Below are 24,256 nucleotides of genomic sequence, written 5' to 3' on the forward strand. Positions count from 1 at the left end.
GTGTGACGGTGTCCCAGTGTGGTGGTCTCTCTGTGTGACGGTGTCCTGGTGTGGTGGTCTCTCAGTGTGACGGTGCCCCGGTGTGGTGGTCTCTCTGTGTGACGGTGTCCTGGTGTGGTGGTCTCTCTGTGTGACGGTGTCCCGGTGTGGTGGTCTCTCTGTGTGACGGTGTCCTGGTGTGGTGGTCTCTCTGTGTGACGGTGTCCCGGTGTGGTGGTCTCTCTGTGTGACGGTGCCCCGGTGTGGTGGTCTCTCAGTGTGACTGTGCCCCGGTGTGGTGGTCTCTCAGTGTGACTGTGCCCCGGTGTGGTGGTCTCTCTGTGTGACGGTGTCCCGGTGTGGTGGTCTCTCTGTGTGACGGTGTCCTGGTGTGGTGGTCTCTCTGTGTGACGCTGTCCTGGTGAGGTGGTCTCTCTGTGTGACGGTGTCCCGGTGTGGTGGTCTCTCTGTGTGACGGTGCCCCGGTGTGGTGGTCTCTCTGTGTGACTGTGCCCCGGTGTGGTGGTCTCTCTGTGTGACGGTGCCCCGGTGTGGTGGTCTCTCTGTGTGACGGTGTCCTGGTGTGGTGGTCTCTCTGTGTGACGGTGCACCGGTGTGGTGGTCTCTCTGTGTGACGGTGTCCTGGTGTGGTGGTCTCTCTCTGTGACGGTGCCCCGGTGTGGTGGTCTCTCTGTGTGACGGTGTCCCGGTGTGGTGGTCTCTCAGTGTGACTGTGCCCCGGTGTGGTGGTCTCTCTGTGTGACAGTGCCCCGGTGTGGTGGTCTCTCTGTGTGACGGTGCCCCAGTGTGGTGGTCTCTGTGTGACGGTGTCCTGGTGTGGTGGTCTCTCTCTGTGACGGTGCCCCGGTGTGGTGGTCTCTCGGTGTGACGGTGTCCTGGTGTGGTGGTCTCTCTGTGTGACGGTGCCCCGGTGTGGTGGTCTCTCTGTGTGACTGTGCCCCGGTGTGGTGGTCTCTGTGTGACGGTGTCCTGGTGTGGTGGTCTCTCTGTGTGACGGTGCCCCGGTGTGGTGGTCTCTCTATGTGACGGTGTCCCGGTGTGGTGGTCTTTGTGTGACTGTGCCCCAGTGTGGTGGTCTCTCTGTGTGACTGTGCCCCGGTGTGGTGGTCTCTCTGTGTGACGGTGTCCTGGTGTGGTGGTCTCTGTGTGACGGTGCCCCGGTGTGGTGGTCTCTCTGTGTGTGACGGTGTCCCGGTGTGGTGGTCTCTCTGTGTGACGGTGTCCCGGTGTGGTGGTCTCTCTGTGTGACGGTGTTCTGGTGTGGTGGTCTCTCTGTGTGACGGTGTCCTGGTGTGGTGGTCTCTCTGTGTGACGGTGTTCTGGTGTGGTGGTCTCTCTCTGTGACGGTGCCCCGGTGTGGTGGTCTCTCTGTGTGACGGTGTCCTGGTGTGGTGGTCTCTCTGTGTGACTGTGCCCCGGTGTGGTGGTCTCTCTGTGTCATGGTGTCCTGGTGTGGTGGTCTCTATGTGACGGTGCCCCAGTGTGGTGGTCTCTGTGTGACGGTGCCCCGGTGTGGTGGTCTCTCTGTGTGACGGTGTCCCAGTGTAGTGGTCTCTGTGTGTGACGGTGCCCCGGTGTGGTGGTCTCTCTGGGTGACGGTGTCCCGGTGTGGTGGTCTCTCTGGGTGACGGTGTCCCGGTGTGGTGGTCTCTCTGTGTGATGGTGCACCGGTTTGGTGGTTGTTCAGTGTGACGGTGCCCCGGTGTGGTGGTCTCTCTGTGTGACGGTGTCCTGGTGTGGTGGTCTCTGTGTGACGGTGTCCTGGTGTGGTGGTCTCTCGGTGTGACGGTGCCCCGGTGTGATGGTCTCTCAGTATGACTGTGTCCCGGTGTGGTGGTCTCTGTGTGACGGTGTCCCGGTGTGGTGGTCTCTGTGTGACGGTGCCCCGGTGTGGTGGTCTCTGTGTGACGGTGTCCTGGTGTGGTGGTCTCTGTGTTACGGTGTCCCGGTGTGGTGGTCTCTGTGTGACGGTGCCCCGGTGTGGTGGTCTCTCTGTGTGACTGTGCCCCGGTGTGGTGTCTCTGTGTGGCTGTGTCCTGGTGTGATTGTCTCTCTGTGTGACGGTGCCCCAGTGTGGTGGTCTCTCTGTGTGACGGTGTCCTGGTGTGGTGGTCTCTGTGTTACGGTGTCCCGGTGTGGTGGTCTCTCTGTGTGACGGTGCCCCGGTGTGGTGGTCTCTCTGTGTGACTGTGCCCCGGTGTGGTGTCTCTGTGTGGCTGTGTCCTGGTGTGGTGTCTCTGTGTGGCTGTGTCCTGGTGTGGTGGTCTCTCTGTGTGACTGTGCCCCGGTGTGGTGTCTCTGTGTGGCTGTGTCCTGGTGTGGTGGTCTCTCTGTGTGACTGTGCCCCGGTGTGGTGTCTCTGTGTGGCTGTGTCCTGGTGTGGTGGTCTCTCTGTGTGACGGTGTCCTGGTGTGGTGGTCTCTCTGTGTGACGGTGCCCCGGTGTGGTGGTCTCTCTGTGTGACGGTGCCCCGGTGTGGTGGTCTCTCAGTGTGACGGTGTCCTGGTGTGGTGGTCTCTCTGTGTGACGGTGTCCTGGTGTGGTGGTCTCTCAGTGTGACGGTGTCCTGGTGTGGTGTTCTCTCTGTGTGATGGTGCCCCGGTGTGATGGTCTCTCAGTGTGACGGTGCCCCGGTGTGGTGGTCTCTCTGTGTGACGGTGCCCCGGTGTGATGGTCTCTGTGTGACGGTGTCCTGGTGTGGTGGTCTCTGTGTGATGGTGCCCCGGTGTGGTGGTCTCTGTGTGACGGTGTCCTGGTGTGGTGGTCTCTGTGTGACGGTGCCCCCGTGTGATGGTCTCTCTATGTGACAGTGCCCCGGTGTGGTGGTCTCTCTGTGTGACGGTGCCCTGGTGTGGTGGTCTCTCTGTGTGACGCTGTCCCGGTGTGGTGGTCTCTCTGTGTGACGCTGTCCCGGTGTGGTGGTCTTTGTGTGACGGTGTCCTGGTGTGGTGGTCTTTGTGTGACGGTGTCCTGGTGTGGTGGTCTCTGTGTGATGGTGCCCCAGTATGGTGGTCTCTCAGTGTGACGGTGGCATAGTGTGGTGGTCTCTCAGTGTGACGGTGGCATAGTGTGGTGGTCTCTCTGTGTGACTGTGCCCCGGTGTCGTGGTCTCTCTGTGTGACGGTGCCCCAGTGTGGTGGTCTCTCAGTGTGACGGTGGCATAGTGTGGTGGTCTCTCTGTGTGACGGTGCCCCGGTGTGGTGGTCTCTGTGTGACGGTGCCCCGGTGTGGTGGTCTCTCAGTGTGATGGTGCCTCGGTGTGGTGGTTGTTCAGTGTGACGGTGTCCCGGTGTGGTGGTCTCTCTGTGTGACGGTGTCCCGGTGTGGTGGTCTCTCGGTGTGACGGTGTCCCGGTGTGGTGGTCTCTCTGTGTGACGGTGTCCCGGTGTGGTGGTCTCTCTGTGTGACGGTGACCCGGTGTGGTGGTCTCTCTGTGTGACGGTGTCCCGGTGTGGTGGTCTCTCTGTGTGACGGTGCCCCGGTGTGGTGGTCTCTCTGTGTGACGGTGCCCCAGTGTGGTGGTCTCTGTGTTACGGTGTCCCGGTGTGGTGGTCTCTCTGTGTGACGGTGTCCCGGTGTGGTGGTCTCTCTGTGTGACGGTGCCCCGGTGTGGTGGTCTCTCTGTGTGACGGTGTCCCGGTGTGGTGGTCTCTCTGTGTGACGGTGTACCGGTGTGGTGGTCTCTGTGTGACGGTGTCCCGGTGTGGTGGTCTCTCTGTGTGACGGTGTCCTGGTGTGGTGGTCTCTCTGTGTGACGGTGCCCCGGTGTGGTGGTCTCTGTGTGACGGTGCCCCGGTGTGGTGGTCTCTGTGTGACGGTGCCCCGGTGTGGTGGTCTCTCTGTGTGACGGTGCCCCGCTGTGGTGGTCTCTGTGTGACGGTGCCCCGGTGTGGTGGTCTCTCTGTGTGACGGTGTCCTGGTGTGATGATCTCTCAGTGTGACTGTGCCCCGGTGTGGTGGTCTCTGTGTGACGGTGCCCCGGTGTGATGGTCTCTCTGTGTGATGGTGTCCTGGTGTGGTGGTCTCTCTGTGTGACGGTGCCCCGGTGTGGTGGTCTCTCTGTGTGACGGTGCCCCGGTGTGGTGGTCTCTCTGTGTGACGGTGCCCCGGTGTGGTGGTCTCTGTGTTACGGTGTCCTGGTGTGGTGGTCTCTCTGTGTGACGGTGCCCCGGTGTGGTGGTCTCTCTGTGTGACGGTGTCCTGGTGTGGTGGTCTCTCTGTGTGACGGTGCCCCGGTGTGGTGGTCTCTGTGTTACGGTGTCCCGGTGTGGTGGTCTTTGTGTGACGGTGTCCTGGTGTGGTGGTCTCTCTGTGTGACGGTGCCCCGGTGTGGTGGTCTCTGTGTGACGGTGTCCCGGTGTGGTGGTCTCTCTGTGTGACGGTGCCCCGGTGTGGTGGTCTCTGTGTGACGGTGTCCTGGTGTGGTGGTCTCTCTGTGTGACGGTGTCATGGTGTGGTGGTCGTCTCTGTGTGACGGTGTCCTGGTGTGGTGGTCTCTCTGTGTGACGGTGTCCCGGTGTGGTGGTCTCTCTGTGTGACGGTGTCCTGGTGTGGTGGTCTCTGTGTGACGGTGTCCCGGTGTGGTGGTCTCTCTGTGTGATGGTGCACCGGTGTGGTGGTCTCTCTGTGTGACGGTGCACCGGTGTGGTGGTCTCTGTGTGACGGTGTTCTGGTGTGGTGGTCTCTGTGTGACGGTGCCCCGGTGTGGTGGTATCTGTGTGACGGTATCCTGGTGTGGTGGTCTCTCTGTGTGACTGTGCCCCGGTGTGGTGGTCTCTGTGTGACGGTGTCCTGGTGTGGTGGTCTCTCTGTGTGACTGTGCCCCGGTGTGGTGGTCTCTGTGTGACGGTGTCCCGGTGTGGTGGTCTCTCTGTGTGACGGTGTCCTGGTGTGGTGGTCTCTCTGTGTGACGCTGTCCTGGTGAGGTGGTCTCTCTGTGTGACGGTGTCCCGGTGTGGTGGTCTCTCTGTGTGACGCTGTCCTGGTGTGGTGGTCTCTCTGTGTGACGGTGCCCCGGTGTGGTGGTCTCTCGGTGTGACGGTGTCCCGGTGTGGTGGTCGTCTCTGTGTGACGGTGTCCCGGTGTGGTGGTATCTGTGTGACGGTGTCCCGGTGTGGTGGTCTCTCTGTGTGACGGTGTCCTGGTGTGGTGGTCTCTCTGTGTGACGGTGCCCCGGTGTGGTGGTCTCTCTGTGTGACGGTGCCCCGGTGTGGTGGTCTCTCTGTGTGACGGTGCCCCGGTGTGGTGGTCTCTGTGTGACGGTGTCCTGGTGTGGTGGTCTCTCTGTGTGACGGTGCCCCGGTGTGGTGGTCTCTCTGTGTGACGGTGCCCCGGTGTGGTGGTCTCTCTGTGTGACGGTGCCCCGGTGTGGTGGTCTCTCTGTGTGACGGTGCCCCGGTGTGGTGGTCTCTCTGTGTGACGGTGCACCGGTGTGGTGGTCTCTCTGTGTGATGGTGCCCCGGTGTGGTGGTCTCTCTGTGTGACGGTGCCCCAGTGTGGTGGTATCTGTGTGACGGTATCCTGGTGTGATGGTCTCTCTGTGTGGCGGTGTCCCGGTGTGGTGGTCTCTGTGTGACAGTGTCCTGGTGTGGTCGTCTCTGTGTGACGGTGTCCTGGTGTGGTGGTCTCTCTGTGTGACGGTGCCCCGGTGTGATGGTCTTTGTGTGACGGTGTCCTGGTGTGATGGTCTCTGTGTGACGGTGTCCCGGTGTGGTGGTCTCTCTGTGTTACGGTGTCCCGGTGTGGTGGTTTCTCTGTGTGACGGTGTCCCGGTGTGGTGGTCTCTCTGTGTGACGGTGTCCTGGTGTGATGGTCTCTGTGTGACGGTGTCCTGGTGTGGTCTCTCTGTGTGATGGTGCCCCGGTGTGATGGTCTCTCTGTGTGACGGTGCCCCGGTGTGGTGGTCTCTCTGTGTGACGGTGCCCCGGTGTGATGGTCTCTGTGTGACGGTGTCCTGGTGTGGTGGTCTCTGTGTGATGGTGCCCCGGTGTGGTGGTCTCTGTGTGACGGTGTCCTGGTGTGGTGGTCTCTGTGTGACGGTGCCCCCGTGTGATGGTCTCTCTATGTGACAGTGCCCCGGTGTGGTGGTCTCTCTGTGTGACGGTGCCCTGGTGTGGTGGTCTCTCTGTGTGACGCTGTCCCGGTGTGGTGGTCTCTCTGTGTGACGCTGTCCCGGTGTGGTGGTCTTTGTGTGACGGTGTCCTGGTGTGGTGGTCTTTGTGTGACGGTGTCCTGGTGTGGTGGTCTCTGTGTGATGGTGCCCCAGTATGGTGGTCTCTCAGTGTGACGGTGGCATAGTGTGGTGGTCTCTCAGTGTGACGGTGGCATAGTGTGGTGGTCTCTCTGTGTGACTGTGCCCCGGTGTCGTGGTCTCTCTGTGTGACGGTGCCCCAGTGTGGTGGTCTCTCAGTGTGACGGTGGCATAGTGTGGTGGTCTCTCTGTGTGACGGTGCCCCGGTGTGGTGGTCTCTGTGTGACGGTGCCCCGGTGTGGTGGTCTCTCAGTGTGACGGTGCCTCGGTGTGGTGGTTGTTCAGTGTGACGGTGTCCCGGTGTGGTGGTCTCTCTGTGTGACGGTGTCCCGGTGTGGTGGTCTCTCGGTGTGACGGTGTCCCGGTGTGGTGGTCTCTCTGTGTGACGGTGTCCCGGTGTGGTGGTCTCTCTGTGTGACGGTGACCCGGTGTGGTGGTCTCTCTGTGTGACGGTGTCCCGGTGTGGTGGTCTCTCTGTGTGACGGTGCCCCGGTGTGGTGGTCTCTCTGTGTGACGGTGCCCCAGTGTGGTGGTCTCTGTGTTACGGTGTCCCGGTGTGGTGGTCTCTCTGTGTGACGGTGTCCCGGTGTGGTGGTCTCTCTGTGTGACGGTGCCCCGGTGTGGTGGTCTCTCTGTGTGACGGTGTCCCGGTGTGGTGGTCTCTCTGTGTGACGGTGTACCGGTGTGGTGGTCTCTGTGTGACGGTGTCCCGGTGTGGTGGTCTCTCTGTGTGACGGTGTCCTGGTGTGGTGGTCTCTCTGTGTGACGGTGCCCCGGTGTGGTGGTCTCTGTGTGACGGTGCCCCGGTGTGGTGGTCTCTCTGTGTGACGGTGCCCCGGTGTGGTGGTCTCTGTGTGACGGTGCCCCGGTGTGGTGGTCTCTCTGTGTGACGGTGTCCTGGTGTGATGATCTCTCAGTGTGACTGTGCCCCGGTGTGGTGGTCTCTGTGTGACGGTGCCCCGGTGTGATGGTCTCTCTGTGTGATGGTGTCCTGGTGTGGTGGTCTCTCTGTGTGACGGTGCCCCGGTGTGGTGGTCTCTCTGTGTGATGGTGCCCCGGTGTGGTGGTCTCTCTGTGTGACGGTGCCCCGGTGTGGTGGTCTCTGTGTTACGGTGTCCTGGTGTGGTGGTCTCTCTGTGTGACGGTGCCCCGGTGTGGTGGTCTCTCTGTGTGACGGTGCCCCGGTGTGGTGGTCTCTGTGTTACGGTGTCCCGGTGTGGTGGTCTTTGTGTGACGGTATCCTGGTGTGGTGGTCTCTCTGTGTGACGGTGCCCCGGTGTGGTGGTCTCTGTGTGACGGTGTCCCGGTGTGGTGGTCTCTCTGTGTGACGGTGCCCCGGTGTGGTGGTCTCTGTGTGACGGTGTCCTGGTGTGGTGGTCTCTCTGTGTGACGGTGTCATGGTGTGGTGGTCGTCTCTGTGTGACGGTGTCCTGGTGTGGTGGTCTCTCTGTGTGACGGTGTCCCGGTGTGGTGGTCTCTCTGTGTGACGGTGTCCTGGTGTGGTGGTCTCTGTGTGACGGTGTCCCGGTGTGGTGGTCTCTCTGTGTGATGGTGCACCGGTGTGGTGGTCTCTCTGTGTGACGGTGCACCGGTGTGGTGGTCTCTGTGTGACGGTGTTCTGGTGTGGTGGTCTCTGTGTGACGGTGCCCCGGTGTGGTGGTATCTGTGTGACGGTATCCTGGTGTGGTGGTCTCTCTGTGTGACTGTGCCCCGGTGTGGTGGTCTCTGTGTGACGGTGTCCTGGTGTGGTGGTCTCTCTGTGTGACTGTGCCCCGGTGTGGTGGTCTCTGTGTGACGGTGTCCCGGTGTGGTGGTCTCTCTGTGTGACGCTGTCCTGGTGAGGTGGTCTCTCTGTGTGACGGTGTCCCGGTGTGGTGGTCTCTCTGTGTGACGCTGTCCTGGTGTGGTGGTCTCTCTGTGTGACGGTGCCCCGGTGTGGTGGTCTCTCGGTGTGACGGTGTCCCGGTGTGGTGGTCGTCTCTGTGTGACGGTGTCCCGGTGTGGTGGTATCTGTGTGACGGTATCCTGGTGTGGTGGTCTCTGTGTGACGGTGTCCCGGTGTGGTGGTCTCTCTGTGTGACGGTGCCCCGGTGTGGTGGTCTCTCTGTGTGACGGTGCCCCGGTGTGGTGGTCTCTGTGTGACGGTGTCCTGGTGTGGTGGTCTCTCTGTGTGACGGTGCCCCGGTGTGGTGGTCTCTCTGTGTGACGGTGCCCCGGTGTGGTGGTCTCTCTGTGTGACGGTGCCCCGGTGTGGTGGTCTCTCTGTGTGACGGTGCCCCAGTGTGGTGGTATCTGTGTGACGGTGCCCCAGTGTGGTGGTATCTGTGTGACGGTATCCTGGTGTGATGGTCTCTCTGTGTGGCGGTGTCCCGGTGTGGTGGTCTCTGTGTGACAGTGTCCTGGTGTGGTGGTCTCTCTGTGTGACGGTGTCCTGGTGTGGTGGTCTCTCTGTGTGACGGTGTCCTGGTGTGGTCTCTCTGTGTGACGGTGTCCCGGTGTGGTGGTCTCTCTGTGTGACGGTGTCCTGGTGTGGTCTCTCTGTGTGACGGTGTCCCGGTGTGGTGATCTCTCTGTGTGACGGTGTCCTGGTGTGGTGGTCTCTGTGTGACAGTGTCCTGGTGTGGTCTCTCTGTGTGACGGTGTCCCGGTGTGGTGATCTCTCTGTGTGACGGTGTCCCGGTGTGATGGTCTCTGTGTTAAGGTGCCCCGGTGTGGTGGTCTCTGTGTTAAGGTGCCCCGGTGTGGTGGTCTCTCTGTGTGACGGTGCCCCGGTGTGGTGGTCTCTGTGTTAAGGTGCCCCGGTGTGGTGGTCTCTGTGTTAAGGTGCCCCGGTGTGGTGGTCTCTCTGTGTGACGGTGCCCCGGTGTGGTGGTCTCTGTGTTAAGGTGCCCCGGTGTGGTGGTCTCTCTGTGTGACGATGTCCTGGTGTGGTGGTCTCTGTGTGCTGGTGCACCGGTGTGGTGGTCTCTCTGTGTGACGATGTCCTGGTGTGGTGGTCTCTGTGTGCTGGTGCACCGGTGTGGTGGTCTCTCTGTGTGACGGTGTCCCAGTGTGGTGGTCTCTGTGTGCTGGTGCACCGGTGTGGTGGTCTCTCTGTGTGACGGTGTCCTGGTGTGGTGGTCTTTGTGTGACGCTGTCCTGGTGAGGTGGTCTCTCTGTGTGCTGGTGCACCGGTGTGGTGGTCTCTCTGTGTGACGGTGTCCCGGTGTGGTGGTCTTTGTGTGACGGTGTCCCAGTGTGGTGGTCTCTCTGTGTGACGGTGCCCCAGTGTGGTGGTCTCTCTGTGTGACGGTGTCCCGGTGTGGTGGTCTTTGTGTGACGGTGTCCCAGTGTGGTGGTCTCTCTGTGTGACGGTGTCCTGGTGTGGTGGTCTCTGTGTGTGACGGTGTCCCGGTGTGGTGGTCTTTGTGTGACGGTGTCCTGGTGTGGTGGTCTCTCTGTGTGACGGTGTCCTGGTGTGGTGGTCTCTCTGTGTGACGGTGTCCTGGTGTGGTGGTCTCTCTGTGTGACGGTGTCCCGGTGTGGTGGTCTTTGTGTGACGGTGTCCTGGTGTGGTGGTCTCTCTGTGTGACTGTGCCCCGGTGTGGTGGTCTCTCTGTGTGACGGTGTCCTGGTGTGGTGGTCTCTCTGTGTGACGGTGCCCCGGTGTGGTGGTCTCTCTGTGTGACGGTGCCCCGGTGTGGTGGTCTCTCTGTGTGACGGTGCCCCGGTGTGGTGGTCTCTCTGTGTGACGGTGTCCTGGTGTGGTGGTCTCTCTGTGTGACGGTGCCCCGGTGTGGTGGTCTCTCTGTGTGACGGTGTACCAGTGTGGTGGTCTCTCTGTGTGACGGTGTCCTGGTGTGGTGGTCTCTCGGTGTGACGGTGCCCGGTGTGGTGGTCTCTCAGTGTGACGGTGTCCCGGTGTGGTGGTCTCTGTTAAGGTGTCCCGGTGTGGTGGTCTCTGTTAAGGTGTCCCGGTGTGGTGGTCTCTGTTAAGGTGTCCCGGTATGATGGTCTCTGTGTGACGGTGTCCCAGTGTGGTGGTCTCTGTTATGGTGTCCCGGTATGATGGTCTCTGTGTATGACGGTGCCCCGGTGTGGTGGTGTTGAGGTGTTGCCCCTGTGTGGAGATCTCCTTCGATTTCCAGGTACTCTAGTGGCCCAGCTAGCTGCCTTGTCCAGAGTGGGGGGTCTCAGCCTGGCTTGGTGATTTGTTTAGTGGAGGCTTCGGGCCCAGTATTCCCGCGGGCCGGCACGGTGATCTTATCCTGGCTGTGTCCACAGGACATCCCTTCTTTGCTTAATCAGCTTTCACTGAGCCCAGGAGCTGTTGGCTGAGTTGTGATGAACTTTGTCTTAATTTTACTTTATTCTTTGACTTACCTTCTGTCATAATGTAGGCACCATGCTGTGGTCACTCTACTTTTCATGTTAAAGTGAGCATTGAACTTCTCCCTTAGACCAGTTGAAACCTTGAGGAGGTTTATGAGTTCATTGTGTCTCTGTGAGTGCGGGGGAGGCTGGGTGGAGGTTAGAGTGATGTGACTCGCAGCCCCAGCTTTTGGCCCTCAGGTACAATATCCAGGTTGACACTCTCAGGCCTGTACTAAGGGAGAGTGACACTGTTAGAGGAGCCTAACAACTCTCGGAGGAAAGATCTTTCTTCTTGTCTCACTCGCTCTTGCTGACGTCTGGGTGTGACGTTAAACTGAGGCCCTCTCGGGTTCACATCAAACCACAACCGAGGTCACCGAATTGGGTTGTCTGGCTGTCACCTTGCCCACTGTCGGGCCTTCCAAAATGGCTTCTGCTTCCTGGCGTGTTCACCAAACACCAGATAGACACGGACATCCGATGGAAGACGAAAAAAAATCACTGCACTTCCTTCCTGCTCTTTCACTTTGAAGAGCTTCACGTCTAGGATCTTTCCTGATTGAAATTAATTTGTAAAGGTGGTGATCGCCATTTAGCGACTTGCCATCAGGTAAGTTCAGCTGAAGAAAACCATTACCCTTTTATATTCACCAACTAGAAAGGGCAAAAATTGCTGGAGTATGTGCATGCTTAACGTATTCTCGTAGAAATCCTTCAGAATTGCTTCACATCTGTATCAGATGTCGCTCTTTGCAAGGTATGGATGTGGAATAGAATGAGGAAGACGCTGGATCCAAGCCGTAGAGATTTGAGAATTCCTTGTACGTTTTCTGCTTCGAAGGTTAAAGAGCTTTGAGGCAGGAGGAGCCTACAAGAAGGTGTGGGGGAATAACCAGGATGGTGTGGTGGCCAGCCAACCTGCCCGGGTGATGGACGATCGGGAACAGATGGCTATGAGCGGCGGATACATCCGAAGGTAAACCGATCTGTCATCAGAGGGGAGGGTGGAAAGGGCTATTCACGACATTCATTCCTGTCACATTGGCATGTGGCCATAGGATTATGTTTGATGAACTGGTCAATGTTAAAAATCACACAACACTAGGTTATAGTCCAACAGGTTTATTTGGAAACACTAGCTTTCAGAGTGCCACTCTTTTATCAGGTAGCTCGTACAGCAGGATCCTATGATCCTAGCTACCTGATAAAGGAGCAGCACTCCGAAATGCTAGTGCTTCCAAATAAATCTGTTGGACCAAAACCTGGTATTGTGTGATTTTTTTTTAACTTTGTTCCACCCCGGTCCAACAGCGGTGTCTCCAAATCAGAGCTGGGTGATGTTAGGCCATAGGGTGGCACAGTGGCTCAGTGGTTAGCACTGCTGCCTCACAGCGCCAGGAACCCGGGTTCGATTCTCGCATCAGGCGAGTTTGCACATTCTCCCCCTGTCTGCATGAGTTTATTCCGGGTGCTCCGGTTTCCTCCCACAATCCAAAGATGTGCAGGCCAGGTGAATTGGCCGTGCTAAATTGCCCCTAGTGTTCAGGGATGTGTAGGTTAGATGCATCGGTCAGGTGAGATGCAGAGTAATAGGGTAAGGGAATGGGTCTGGGTGGGATACTCTTCAGTGTGGACTCGTTGGGCCGAATGGCCTGTTTCCACACTCGAGGGATTCTGTGATTCCACCTGGGAGATTCGGACTTTGAATCCAGCCTGGACAGATCAAAGTATTGTTGAGATAAGAGACGGGGTTGAAGTTTTCCATCAAAGCACTCATCAAGTCAGATATGAGAACAGCACATTTCACAGGGGAGAACAATTTACACTGCATGAGAATAAGGGTGCTGTTTGATCTGTAAGATGAATATTCGGATTGGTCAAGGGATGATCAAAGTTAGTGTAGCTGAGAAGTATTGGTTACTTTAATTAGCTTACCTGCAGATGAGCAGCCCCCCCCCGTGTGTGAATTTATGCAGCTTTCAGCAAGTGCAAGTGACTCATATTGTGAACACCCCTGATCGTCTTCAGTTGTTGTTAATGTCAATCTTACTGTAATCGGGATAGTTCACCAAGTGCTGTCCAGACACACGATCACAATAGGCATGCTCTGTGTTTTGCAGACATGGCCCGGTTGAATACAGGGAGAAAGTGCTCTGCTTACTGTGAACAACTTGAAGGGACCTTGTCTTTGAAAGAACCCACCAGTTGTTTGATTGTACCTGGCATCACACAGGCACCGAAATTCACTCCTCACATGATACATCCATCTGGTTGGCTTCACTGCAGTGCCATCTCAGTGGAGATTTCTACTCACGCTGTCACTGCGTGGTCGCAGTGTGGAACACAGAGTCCCTGTGGCTGAAATGTTTGAGATTTAGCATGAGTTAGCACCATGCACAGTGAGAAGGGGACTGATCTGATCACAAGGACCTTTTGATGGGCCCCTACTCTGGCATTAGGTTGACTCGGTGAACAAGCAGCTCGGGCCCAATCTACAGGGGGCGCCAGTGAGGCCGAACGTGTCCTACAGGGAGCAGTCAGAATCCCGAGGAGAACTGTGGCCTGTGAAGGCAGGCTCAAAGTAGATCAAGGTGGAGAACCTAGCAGCAGCTTTCTCAATGAGCACACTGAGCTTATTGGACTACTTAGGCAGAATTCCAACACTTGAATAGACACTTTGGATAGGTACATGAAAGATTTGGAGGGATATTGACCGTGAGCAGGCAGGTGGGACTGGTTTAGTTTGGGATTGTGTTCAGCACGGACTGGTTGGGCTGAAGGGTCTGTTTCTGTGCTGTATGATTCTATGCTGAATTTAAGTGCAGACTGACAGACTCAGAGACATCCTGATGGAAATGATGTCGTGGGGTCATCTCAGTAAAATTATCGTCAGAAGCATTAAATAATTTTTTTAAAAAGAGGGTTTGTAATTGGTCAAAGGAAGTGGGAAATGGCAAGAAAATGGGAGAAAGGTAAAAGTGGGTAGGGTCAATTTTCAGTCATGTGATGTGGGTGCCATTCAAAAGCCCATCCCTGACTGGCCTGGGGAAGGTGGTAGTGAATTGCCTCCTTGAAACACTGCAGTTGTTCCGATGTTGGGATAATGCTGCTAAGGAGGGAATTCCAGGATTTTGACCCAGCCACACTGAAGGAACAGCAATATAAATCCAGGTCAGGACAGTGAGTGACTTGGAGGGAAACTTACAGGGGATGGTTTTCATCATGGATCTGCCGCCCTTCTCCTTCCAGATGGGAGTGCAAATGGGTTTGGAAGGTGCTTTCAAAGGGAGTTCAACACACAGCAGGTTTGAAAGTGACGACATTGCCAAAGTCTGAAGTTGAGTCCATGTTCAATGATCAGACCACAGGTTTAAGTAGGACAGAGAAGGAATATCCAAAATTGGAATCAAGCCTTCCTTCAGTAGCTGCAGACATCAACTTTCAGATAGAGATTAAAAAAAACTGCAGATGCTGGAATCCATGGTGGACAAGCAGGAGGCTGGGGGAACACAGCAAGGCAGGCAGCATCAGGAGGGAGAGGGAACACAGCAAGGCAGGCAGTATCAGGAGGGAGAGAGAACACAGCAAGGCAGGCAGTATCAGGAGGGAGAGGGAACACAGCAAGGCAGGGAGTATCAGGAGGGAGAGGGAACACAGCAAGGCAGGGAGTATCAGGAGGGAGAGGGAACACAGCAAGGCAGGCAGTATCAGGAGGGAGAGAGAACACAGCAAGGCAGGCAGTATCAGGAGGGAGAGGGAACACAGCAAGGCAGGGAGTATCAGGAGGGAGAGGGAACACAGCAAGGCAGGCAGCATCAGGAGGCTGGGGGAACACAGCAAGGCAGGCAGCATCAGGAGGGAGAGGGAATACAGCAAGGCAGGCAGCATCAGGAGGCTGGGGGAACACAGCAAGGCAGGCAGCATCAGGAGGGAGAGGGAACACAGCAAGGCAGGCAGCATCAGGAGGGAGAGGGAACACAGCAAGGCAGGCAGCATCAGGAGGCTGGGGGAACACAGCAAGGCAGGCGGCATCAGGAGGGAGAGGGAACACAGCAAGGCAGGCAGCATCAGGAGGGAGAGGGAACACAGCAAGGCAGGCAGCATCAGGAGGCTGGGGGAACACAGCAAGGCAGGCAGTATCAGGAGGGAGAGGGAACACAGCAAGGCAGGCAGCATCAGGAGGGAGAGGGAACACAGCAAGGCAGGCAGCATCAGGAGGGAGAGGGAACACAGCAAGGCAGGCAGCATCAGGAGGCTGGGGGAACACAGCAAGGCAGGCAGCATCAGGAGGGAGAGGGAACACAGCAAGGCAGGCAGCATCAGGAGGCTGGGGGAACACAGCAAGGCAGGCAGCATCAGGAGGGAGAGGGAACACAGCAAGGCAGGCAGCATCAGGAGGGAGAGGGAACACAGCAAGGCAGGCAGCATCGGGAGGGAGAGGGAACACAGCAAGGCAGGCAGCGTCAGGAGGGAGAGGGAACACAGCAAGGCAGGCAGCATCAGGAGGGAGGGGGACACAGCAAGGCAGGCAGCATCAGGAGGGAGAGGGAACACAGCAAGGCAGGCAGTATCAGGAGGGAGAGAGAACACAGCAAGGCAGGCAGCATCCGGAGGGAGAGGGAACACAGCAAGGCAGGCAGTATCAGGAGGGAGAGGGAACACAGCAAGGCAGGCAGTATCAGGAGGGAGAGAGAACACAGCAAGGCAGGCAGCATCCGGAGGGAGAGGGAACACAGCAAGGCAGGCAGCATCAGGAGGAAGAGGGAACACAGCAAGGCAGGCAGCATCAGGAGGGAGAGGGAACACAGCAAGGCAGGCAGTATCAGGAGGGAGAGAGAACACAGCAAGGCAGGCAGCATCCGGAGGGAGAGGGAACACAGCAAGGCAGGCAGTATCAGGAGGGAGAGGGAACACAGCAAGGCAGGCAGTATCAGGAGGGAGAGAGAACACAGCAAGGCAGGCAGCATCCGGAGGGAGAGGGAACACAGCAAGGCAGGCAGCATCAGGAGGAAGAGGGAACACAGCAAGGCAGGCAGCATCAGGAGGGAGAGGGAACACAGCAAGGCAGGCAGCATCAGGAGGGAGAGGGAACACAGCAAGGCAGGCAGCATCAGGAGGGTGGGGGAACACAGCAAGGCAAGCAGCATCAGGAGGGAGAGGGAACACAGCAAGGCAGGCAGTATCAGGAGGAAGAGGGAACACAGCAAGGCAGGCAGCATCAGGAGGGAGAGGGAACACAGCAAGGCAGGCAGTATCAGGAGGGAGAGGGAACACAGCAAGGCAGGCAGCATCAGGAGGGAGAGGGGACACAGCAAGGCAGGCAGCATCAGGAGGGAGAGGGAACACAGCAAGGCAGGCAGCATCAGGAGGGAGAGGGAACACAGCAAGGCAGGCAGCATCAGGAGGGAGAGGGAACACAGCAAGGCAGGCAGCATCGGGAGGGAGAGGGAACACAGCAAGGCAGGCAGCATCAGGAGGCTGAGGGAACACAGCAAGGCAGGCAGCATCAGGAGGGAGAGGGAACACAGCAAGGCAGGCAGCATCGGGAGGGAGAGGGAACACAGCAAGGCAGGCAGCATCAGGAGCCTGGGGCAACACAGCAAGGCAGGCAGCATCAGGAGGGAAAGGGAACACAGCAAGGCAGGCAGCATTAGGAGGGAGAGGGAACACAGCAAGGCAGGCAGCGTCAGGAGGGAGAGGGAACACAGCAAGGCAGGCAGCGTCAGGAGGGAGAGGGAACACAGCAAGGCAGGCAGCATCAGGAGGGAGAGGGAACACAGCAAGGCAGGCAGCATCAGGAGGGAGAGGGAACACAGCAAGGCAGGCAGCATCAGGAGGGAGAGGGAACACAGCAAGGCAGGCAGCATCAGGAGGGAGAGGGAACACAGCAAGGCAGGCAGCAGCAGGAGGGAGAGGGAACACAGCAAGGCAGGCAGCATCAGGAGGGAGAGGGAACACAGCAAGGCAGGCAGCATCAGGAGGGAGAGGGAACACAGCAAGGCAGGCAGCATCAGGAGGCTGGGGGAACACAGCAAGGCAGGCAGCATCAGGAGGGAGGGGGACCACAGCAAGGCAGGCAGCATCAGGAGGGAGAGGGAACACAGCAAGGCAGGCAGCGTCAGGAGGGAGAGGGAACACAGCAAGGCAGGCAGCATCAGGAGGGAGAGGGAACACAGCAAGGCAGGCAGCATCAGGAGGGAGAGGGAACACAGCAAGGCAGGCAGCATCAGGAGGGAGAGGGAACACAGCAAGGCAGGCAGCATCAGGAGGGAGAGGGAACACAGTAAGGCAGGCAGCATCAGGAGGGAGAGGGAACACAGCAAGGCAGGCAGCATCAGGAGGGAGAGGGAACACAGCAAGGCAGGCAGCATCAGGAGCCTGGGGGTACACAGCAAGGCAGGCAGCATCAGGAGGGAGAGGGAACACAGCAAGGCAGGCAGCATCAGGAGGCTGGGGGAACACAGCAAGGCAGGCAGCATCAGGAGGGTGGGGGAACACAGCAAGGCAGGCAGCATCAGGAGGGAGAGGGAACACAGCAAGGCAGGCAGCATCAGGAGGGAGAGGGAACACAGCAAGGCAGGCAGCATCAGGAGGGAGAGGGAACACAGCAAGGCAGGCAGCATCAGGAGGCTGGGGGAACACAGCAAGGCAGGCAGTATCAGGAGGGAGAGGGAACACAGCAAGGCAGGCAGCATCAGGAGGGAGAGGGAACACAGCAAGGCAGGCAGCATCAGGAGGGAGAGGGAACACAGCAAGGCAGGCAGCATCAGGAGGGAGAGGGAACACAGCAAGGCAGGCAGCATCAGGAGGGAGAGGGAACACAGCAAGGCAGGCAGCATCAGGAGGGAGAGGGAACACAGCAAGGCAGGCAGCATCAGGAGGGAGAGGGAACACAGCAAGGCAGGCAGCATCAGGAGGGAGAGGGAACACAGCAAGGCAGGCAGCATCAGGAGGGAGAGGGAACACAACAAGGCAGGCAGCATCAGGAGGGAGAGGGAACACAGCAAGGCAGGCAGCATCAGGCGGCTGGGGGAACACAGCAAGGCAGGCAGCATCAGGAGGGAGAGGGAACACAGCAAGGCGGGCAGCATCAGGAGGGAGAGGGAACACAGCAAGGCAGGCAGCATCAGGAGGGAGAGGGAACACAGCAAGGCAGGCAGCATCAGGAGGGAGAGGGAACACAGCAATGCAGGCAGCATCAGGCGGCTGGGGGAACACAGCAAGGCAGGCAGCATCAGGAGGGAGAGGGAACACAACAAGGCAGGCAGCATCAGGAGGGAGAGGGAACACAGCAAGGCAGGCAGCATCAGGAGGGAGAGGGAACACAGCAAGGCAGGCAGCATCAGGCGGCTGGGGGAACACAGCACGGCAGGCAGCATCAGGAGGGAGAGGGAACACAACAAGGCAGGCAGCATCAGGAGGGAGTGGGGACACAGCAAGGCAGGCAGCATCAGGAGGGAGAGGGAACACAGCAAGGCAGGCAGCATCAGGAGGGAGAGGGAACACAGCAAGGCAGGCAGCATCAGGAGGGAGAGGGAACACAGCAAGGCAGGCAGCATCAGGCGGCTGGGGGAACACAGCACGGCAGGCAGCATCAGGAGGGAGAGGGAACACAACAAGGCAGGCAGCATCAGGAGGGAGTGGGGACACAGCAAGGCAGGCAGCATCAGGAGGGAGAGGGAACACAGCAAGGCAGGCAGCATCAGGAGGGAGAGGGAACACAGCAAGGCAGGCAGCATCAGGAGGGAGAGGGAACACAGCAAGGCAGGCAGCATCAGGAGGGAGAGAGAACACAGCAAGGCAGGCAGCATCAGGAGGGAGAGGGAACACAGCAAGGCAGGCAGCATCAGGAGGGAGAGGGAACACAGCAAGGCAGGCAGCATCAGGAGGGAGTGGGGACACAGCAAGGCAGGCAGCATCAGGAGGCAGGGGGAACACAGCAAGGCAGGCAGCATCAGGAGGGAGTGGGGACACAGCAAGGCAGGCAGCATCAGGAGGGAGAGGGAACACAGCAAGGCAGGCAGCATCAGGAGGCTGGGGGAACACAGCAAGGCAGGCGGCATCAGGAGGGAGAGGGAACACAGCAAGGCAGGCAGCATCAGGAGGGAGAGGGAACACAGCAAAGCAGGCTGCATCAGGAGATGGAGAAATCAATGCTTCGGGTGTAACCCTTCCAATCAGAGGCCACCTGAGAATCCACAGCCAATCAGAAGTGCAGTAATTTGAGCCAATGGGATACATTAGTTCAGCTAGACCCTCCCTGTCTCAGATAATAACATACTCCAGCTTCAACAGACAGAATAGGTTTTAGTACAGATTCAGTCAATTCTCTAAATGGTCTCAATCCAGTTCATTTCTCCCCGTGATGTATCTATTTGGGATTGGGAAGTGCACCTTGCACTTGATTGGTTCAATCAAGCTGTCACTTGACCAGGTTTAAATTTTGTGTAAAAATATAATTGTAAAAACTGCCTTGACTGAAAATTTCTAAGGACCGCCAGTCCTCATTTAGCAATGCGATACGTTCAGTCAACTTTCGAGTTTGGTGCATTGCTGATTTTAACGTCTCACCCCAGGCAATCTGTCTGATTCCAGAGTCACGGAAGATGCTCGGGAAAATGAGATGGAGGAAAACCTGGACCAGGTGGGAAGCATCATCGGAAACCTGCGACACATGGCTCTCGACATGGGCAACGAGATCAGCTCCCAGAATGCCCAGATTGACCGGATTGTGACCAAGGTAAGAATAGTACGATTGAGGAACGTTTTGTTTGAGATAGTGGGACGTTAAGGATGAGGCAGGTTTGCAAAGCACTCAGAGTGTTCCAACTAACATTTAGTGACCGAATTGTTTCGGGTGCGTCCGCCAAACACCAAACAATGACCACGTTGGATCATTACCGGATGCGGTGCTAATCATTCGATCAAGTTCCAAATTCCCTTGATAATATTGACAGATTGAGGTTGGAAGCATCTGACCAAATCTGACACATTCAACGGGAAGCCGTGTTGCTATTGCAATTAAGTACATTTGACATGTTGTAGCTTTAGAAACACAGTTTGGGCAGAGCAAGACCTCGACACGAGATTCCAATGAGAAAATGCATCAAATTTATTAATGTTGGTTTGATGAATAAACATTGATGAGGTCTTCTCTGTTCTGTCTCAAAGATGGCACCTCTGACAGTACAGCAGTCCCTCGCTACAGCCCCAAAGTCTCAACCTGAATTTTTATGTGCTCTTTGCTGAATGAAATCCTAAGCAACAGTTAGCCCATTATACTTGCATCACTAGGTGCCCAGTTTTGAAATGTTCGACACCTTCTCTAGTGATGCCAATTACCTGGTGAAGTAATGTCAGTTTCAGGTGAATGTTCCTTGCTAATGTATGCCCAGTGTTACTTCATGTGAACTGACCTCGGAAAAACATGGCACCCAATGTCCCGCACGACCTCAACATCATGTCCCAACTCCAATACTCAAAGGACTGAGCACCCTGTCCATATGTGATGCAAAATTGAAGGAATTATGTACCTGCACCTCCAGTCTGCTCTGTTCTACAACACTACCATTAATTGTATAAGCTTTACCCTTGTTTGTTGGACCTAAACGCAATACCTCACATTTATCCAGACGGAATTCCATTTTTCAGCCCATTAACCCATTCGATCAAGTTCCCTTTGTAATCGTGTTGGGCTGATGCATCATCCTTTGGGCTAATTTGGTAGTAAAGCTATAACCCACAGAAATAAGACATAAATAGCATCGCCAAGATGTTTTGCAAGGGAAGCAGAGTGAAACTGGGCTATCGAGCAAGAATGAGAGAGGCATGGGGGGGGGTGGAATTGGCCAAAGAGTTGCTTTCGGAGGTGAAGTGAAGAGGGGCTGAGTGGTAGAACGTGAGAGAGCGGGGGGCAGAAGGTTTTATTGAAGGGTCGGTACTTGTGCTAACCTCTGTATGTTGTACTTCCACAAGGGGGATATGAACAAAGCTCGTATTGATGAAGCCAACAAACACGCCAACAAGATGCTGGAGAGCGGCTGAAGGAGAGGAATCCATTCACAGCCAGCCCACTCTCACTGCCAGATTCCCCCATCCCATTCTCCACTGCAGCATCTGAAAGGTCCTGGAGGGGCAACTCCCCCCCTGTGCTGTGATAGGAAACCACAAGGTTCAATATCTTTGTCTACATTTTAATTTATTTTGTAATTTTTTTTCAGTGTAACAAATTGTTCCATTTGTGGAAAGTGTATCTTTTTAAATGTGAGTTTGTATTAATACCTGTCCAAAGAGTAAATGGAGTGTATTCAGTTTTTAATCTTGTACTTGTCAGTGGTATTTTTTTATGTTCCAGTCGTTCTCTGTAATTGTAATAAACATGAGCTCAAGGAATGAGCTTGGTACATAGTTGAATCCTGATTAAAGCCGCAACCGACTCCAAAAACCACTTCCAACCAGAGCTTGAACTTGTAATTTACTTGTAAACTATTACGGATGGGAATCAAATGACAATTAGATGGTTCCCAGTCTAAGGTCGTGCCTCTGCGCTCGGCCTGTGAACAGAGATCTCCAGGGAGAAAGTGAGGACTGCAGATGCTGGAGACCTCTGTCAAGGAGTGTGGTGCTGGAAAAGCACAGCAGGTCAGGCAGCATCCGAGGAGCAGGAGAGTCGACATTTCGGGCATAAACCCTTCATCAGGATTGAGGCTGATTCCCGAGGAAGGTTTGATGCCCGAAACATCGACTCTCCTGCTCCTCGGATGCTGCCTGACCTGCTGTGCTTTTCCAGTACCACACTCACAACAGAGGTCTCCGGTACATTTCAGGTGGGATTTACTGGAATTGTCAGATGGAGTTTCTCGGGTGCCAGAGGTTTCCCTGCCCCTGCTGTTTATCGAGGCTACATTTCTGGTAGGATGTGTCGTGCACGAATCAGGATTTACTGTTTACCACAAGGGGTTGGAATTGAGGTAACACCTTCGGCTTTCCAAGGTTTGGCCCCAGGCGAGTGTTTATCAGGAGAAGACTTTGGTTGGTTATAATAAAGAGACAGCCTCTTTCCCAGTAATCTGCCCGTTCTCAGGTTTGGGATTTTTTTATCTGTGTACTCCGAACTATCCTGTTTATTGGGAATGTGGGATGAATTTCAAGGCCTTTTTTCTGGTTGCTTTGCATTCACCGAAAGCCAGTAAAACACAGTGGGGAAGACTGGAGACATTCCAGCCAATATTTAGGCAAAGTACAGGCGGGAGGGGTGAGGAAAGATTCTGAAGGATGCACCTTGTACCCACCTTTCCCCCCAACCCTCCCTGCTCAAGTTTCCGGCCCCCAGACTCAGTTGTGGAGTCATTAAGGAAATAAACGTGTTTCCTGCTGCCTCCAGCCTTCGATATTTTCTAACCAACCTGTTCAGAGATGTTATTGCCCATCCACTGGAGCAAGTGGGACTCGAAGCCCGGGTCTCCTGATTCAGAGACATGGGCATTACCTCTGCACCACAATCATTGGATACGGTTGCCGTCTCTCTTGAACGCACCAATTTGATGTTCTGCACCTAAAAATGTGAAAATTCTTGAAGGGAGCCTTGGAGGTCGGGAAATGGCTTCCCTCACCCTTAGCAATTCCAGTGGGGCCCATATTCCCACTATCCACAAGAAGGAGACAAAATTACCCCTTTAGGAACTGCTCTCAGTCCTCATGGTTGTCCACTTTAATCTCAAACAGTTCACCTTTGATGTTTCCAAACGTTGAAATAAATAAAACAGGGGACATGAGGCTTTAGACCCTGCTCTTCCATACCATGACATTGAGACCTTGGCAAATAAAAGTCTGGCTCTTAATTAATTCTTTTTCTAATCCTACTGTTTTAAACAGGGGAGTGGGGGGGGGGGGGGGGGAATGCTGTCTGTTTAAATGCTCGTTAACTTGTCGGCTCACTGTTACTGTGGTTCCCTGATGGTTTTCTGCACCAATGAAAGTAGCACAAATGTCTCTCTGCAAATGTCATCACGGCCTGACCCAACCCCAACCCCAACCCCAACTGGCCTTGCAAGAGATCTGCATGCGGCCCGTGTGGAAATACAAACCGCCCCCTTTTTCCCTGCTCCACCAGCCGGGGATGGGGTGGGGGGTGGAGGGTGAGGAGAGCTTGTGGTGCCGATGGTTTGTTACCACTCGCCCAGCTCCGAGATCTGTTCTTCCTTCGCCAGTTTAAACGATGCATCTGCTAACAGCGCATGGCAGTGTTTGAACCCACCGCCCCCACCCCTCCCAGCCCCAGAATGACACCCCCACCCTCCCCAGCCCAGTTTCTGCTTGTGGTCCGCACCGATAGCGGGTGGGCTCTCCAACCCGAAAGCGAAGGGCCAGCCCCCCGCTGCCTCATCAAGACCATTCCGCCACCGTTTGTGTTGAACATCTTTCCCTCGCTGTTTCGTGGCTCAGATTGATGTGTCTGTCTGTCTGTCTGAAGGTTTGATGGATTTCTTTGTATTGGGTCCCACCCCCAGCGGCTGGAGATTCTTTTTTCCCTACAAGTCGTTTATGGGCTGTCTCGAATTTGACTTTCAGAAGGTGGTGATGGTGGGGGAGAGGGGGGAGTGGGATGAGCTATCTCCCTGAATCACATTGGGGTAGCTGCACTTGCAATGCCAACAGGGGAAATCCAGCAGCAACAGCTGGATGACAATAAACATCTGACCAGGTCAGGCCCGTGTGGCAAATTCATGCCCCCACCCACCACTTACCTCTGAAGGAACTCCACTTGAAGGAGGATCTAGTCTGAGCCAGACCTTTCTTGTCCATTTTGTATCCCAGCATGCACTCAGACGCTCAGAAACAAACCCTGACTCACCTGGGAAAAAAAATCTATCGCTCCATGATTCCAGTTCCATATTTAAATTTATCGACATGAAACAATCAATGACATTTGGGCTTTGTGAGATTCACCTTAATAGAGCTACATTTCCAATCTAATATCTACAGGTGGACGGAGCCCTGGCCTGGCTGCAGTGCTCAAAACCAGACTCGACATCTGCAATAAATGACAGGAGAGTGGGAAGGTTAGAATCCCTGCAGTGCGGCTAGAGGCCAGTTGGCCCATTGGGTCGGCACCAGCCCCTCCAAAGAGAGTCCCACCCAATCCCCACAGCCCGGCACTTACCATGGCTGGGCACTATGGGGTAATTTTCCATGGCTCATCCACCTAGTCTGCACGTCTTTGGACTGTGGGAGGAAACCCACACAGACGTGGGGAGAATGTACAAGCCCCACACGGGCTGGAATCAAACCTGGCGATGTGAGGCAGCAGTGCCAACCACTGTGCCACCCTTGATACACATTTTCTTTCAAAAGATTGGTGTTTTGTTTAGTCCTGAGCGGCCATCATGTTCCTACTTTCCAGGAGATCCTCAGAAGAATTCCCACTCGCAAAAACCATCCCCAACTAAACAGCCAAAGGATTAATGAGTTCTGATTGGTGGGAGGGGGTGTCAATCTCCTATTTTTGACCAGTAGAAAGGCTGGATTCCCTGAGACGTTTGAAGCTTCCCAGAGATTGTTCTGAGTTGTCACATTCTGCCATCCCACAACCACCACAATCCGGTCAGGAGAGAAAATTGGTCAGACCCCAGAATGCGCATGTCACCGGGGAGG

At 56.1% G+C, this 24,256-nt stretch overlaps 1 protein-coding gene across 2 annotated transcripts in view; it reads left to right on the forward strand.

Annotated features, from left to right (window-relative positions):
- Positions 1 to 21,245, forward strand: part of LOC140454450 (synaptosomal-associated protein 25-like) — a 138,543-nt gene extending 117,298 nt beyond the window's left edge. For both annotated transcript variants that reach the window (XM_072549200.1, XM_072549199.1), the window contains exons 6-8: positions 11,445 to 11,579; positions 19,199 to 19,343; positions 20,579 to 21,245. In XM_072549200.1, the coding sequence (XP_072405301.1) occupies positions 11,445 to 11,579; positions 19,199 to 19,343; positions 20,579 to 20,647 (349 nt within the window). In that variant the 3' untranslated portion in view covers positions 20,648 to 21,245. The remainder of the gene's footprint in view (positions 1 to 11,444; positions 11,580 to 19,198; positions 19,344 to 20,578) is intronic.
- Positions 21,246 to 24,256: the final 3,011 nt, after the last annotated feature.

Source organism: Chiloscyllium punctatum, chromosome 29 (genome assembly GCF_047496795.1).
Source record: "Chiloscyllium punctatum isolate Juve2018m chromosome 29, sChiPun1.3, whole genome shotgun sequence".
In the NCBI taxonomy this organism is placed as follows: Eukaryota; Metazoa; Chordata; class Chondrichthyes; order Orectolobiformes; family Hemiscylliidae; genus Chiloscyllium; species Chiloscyllium punctatum.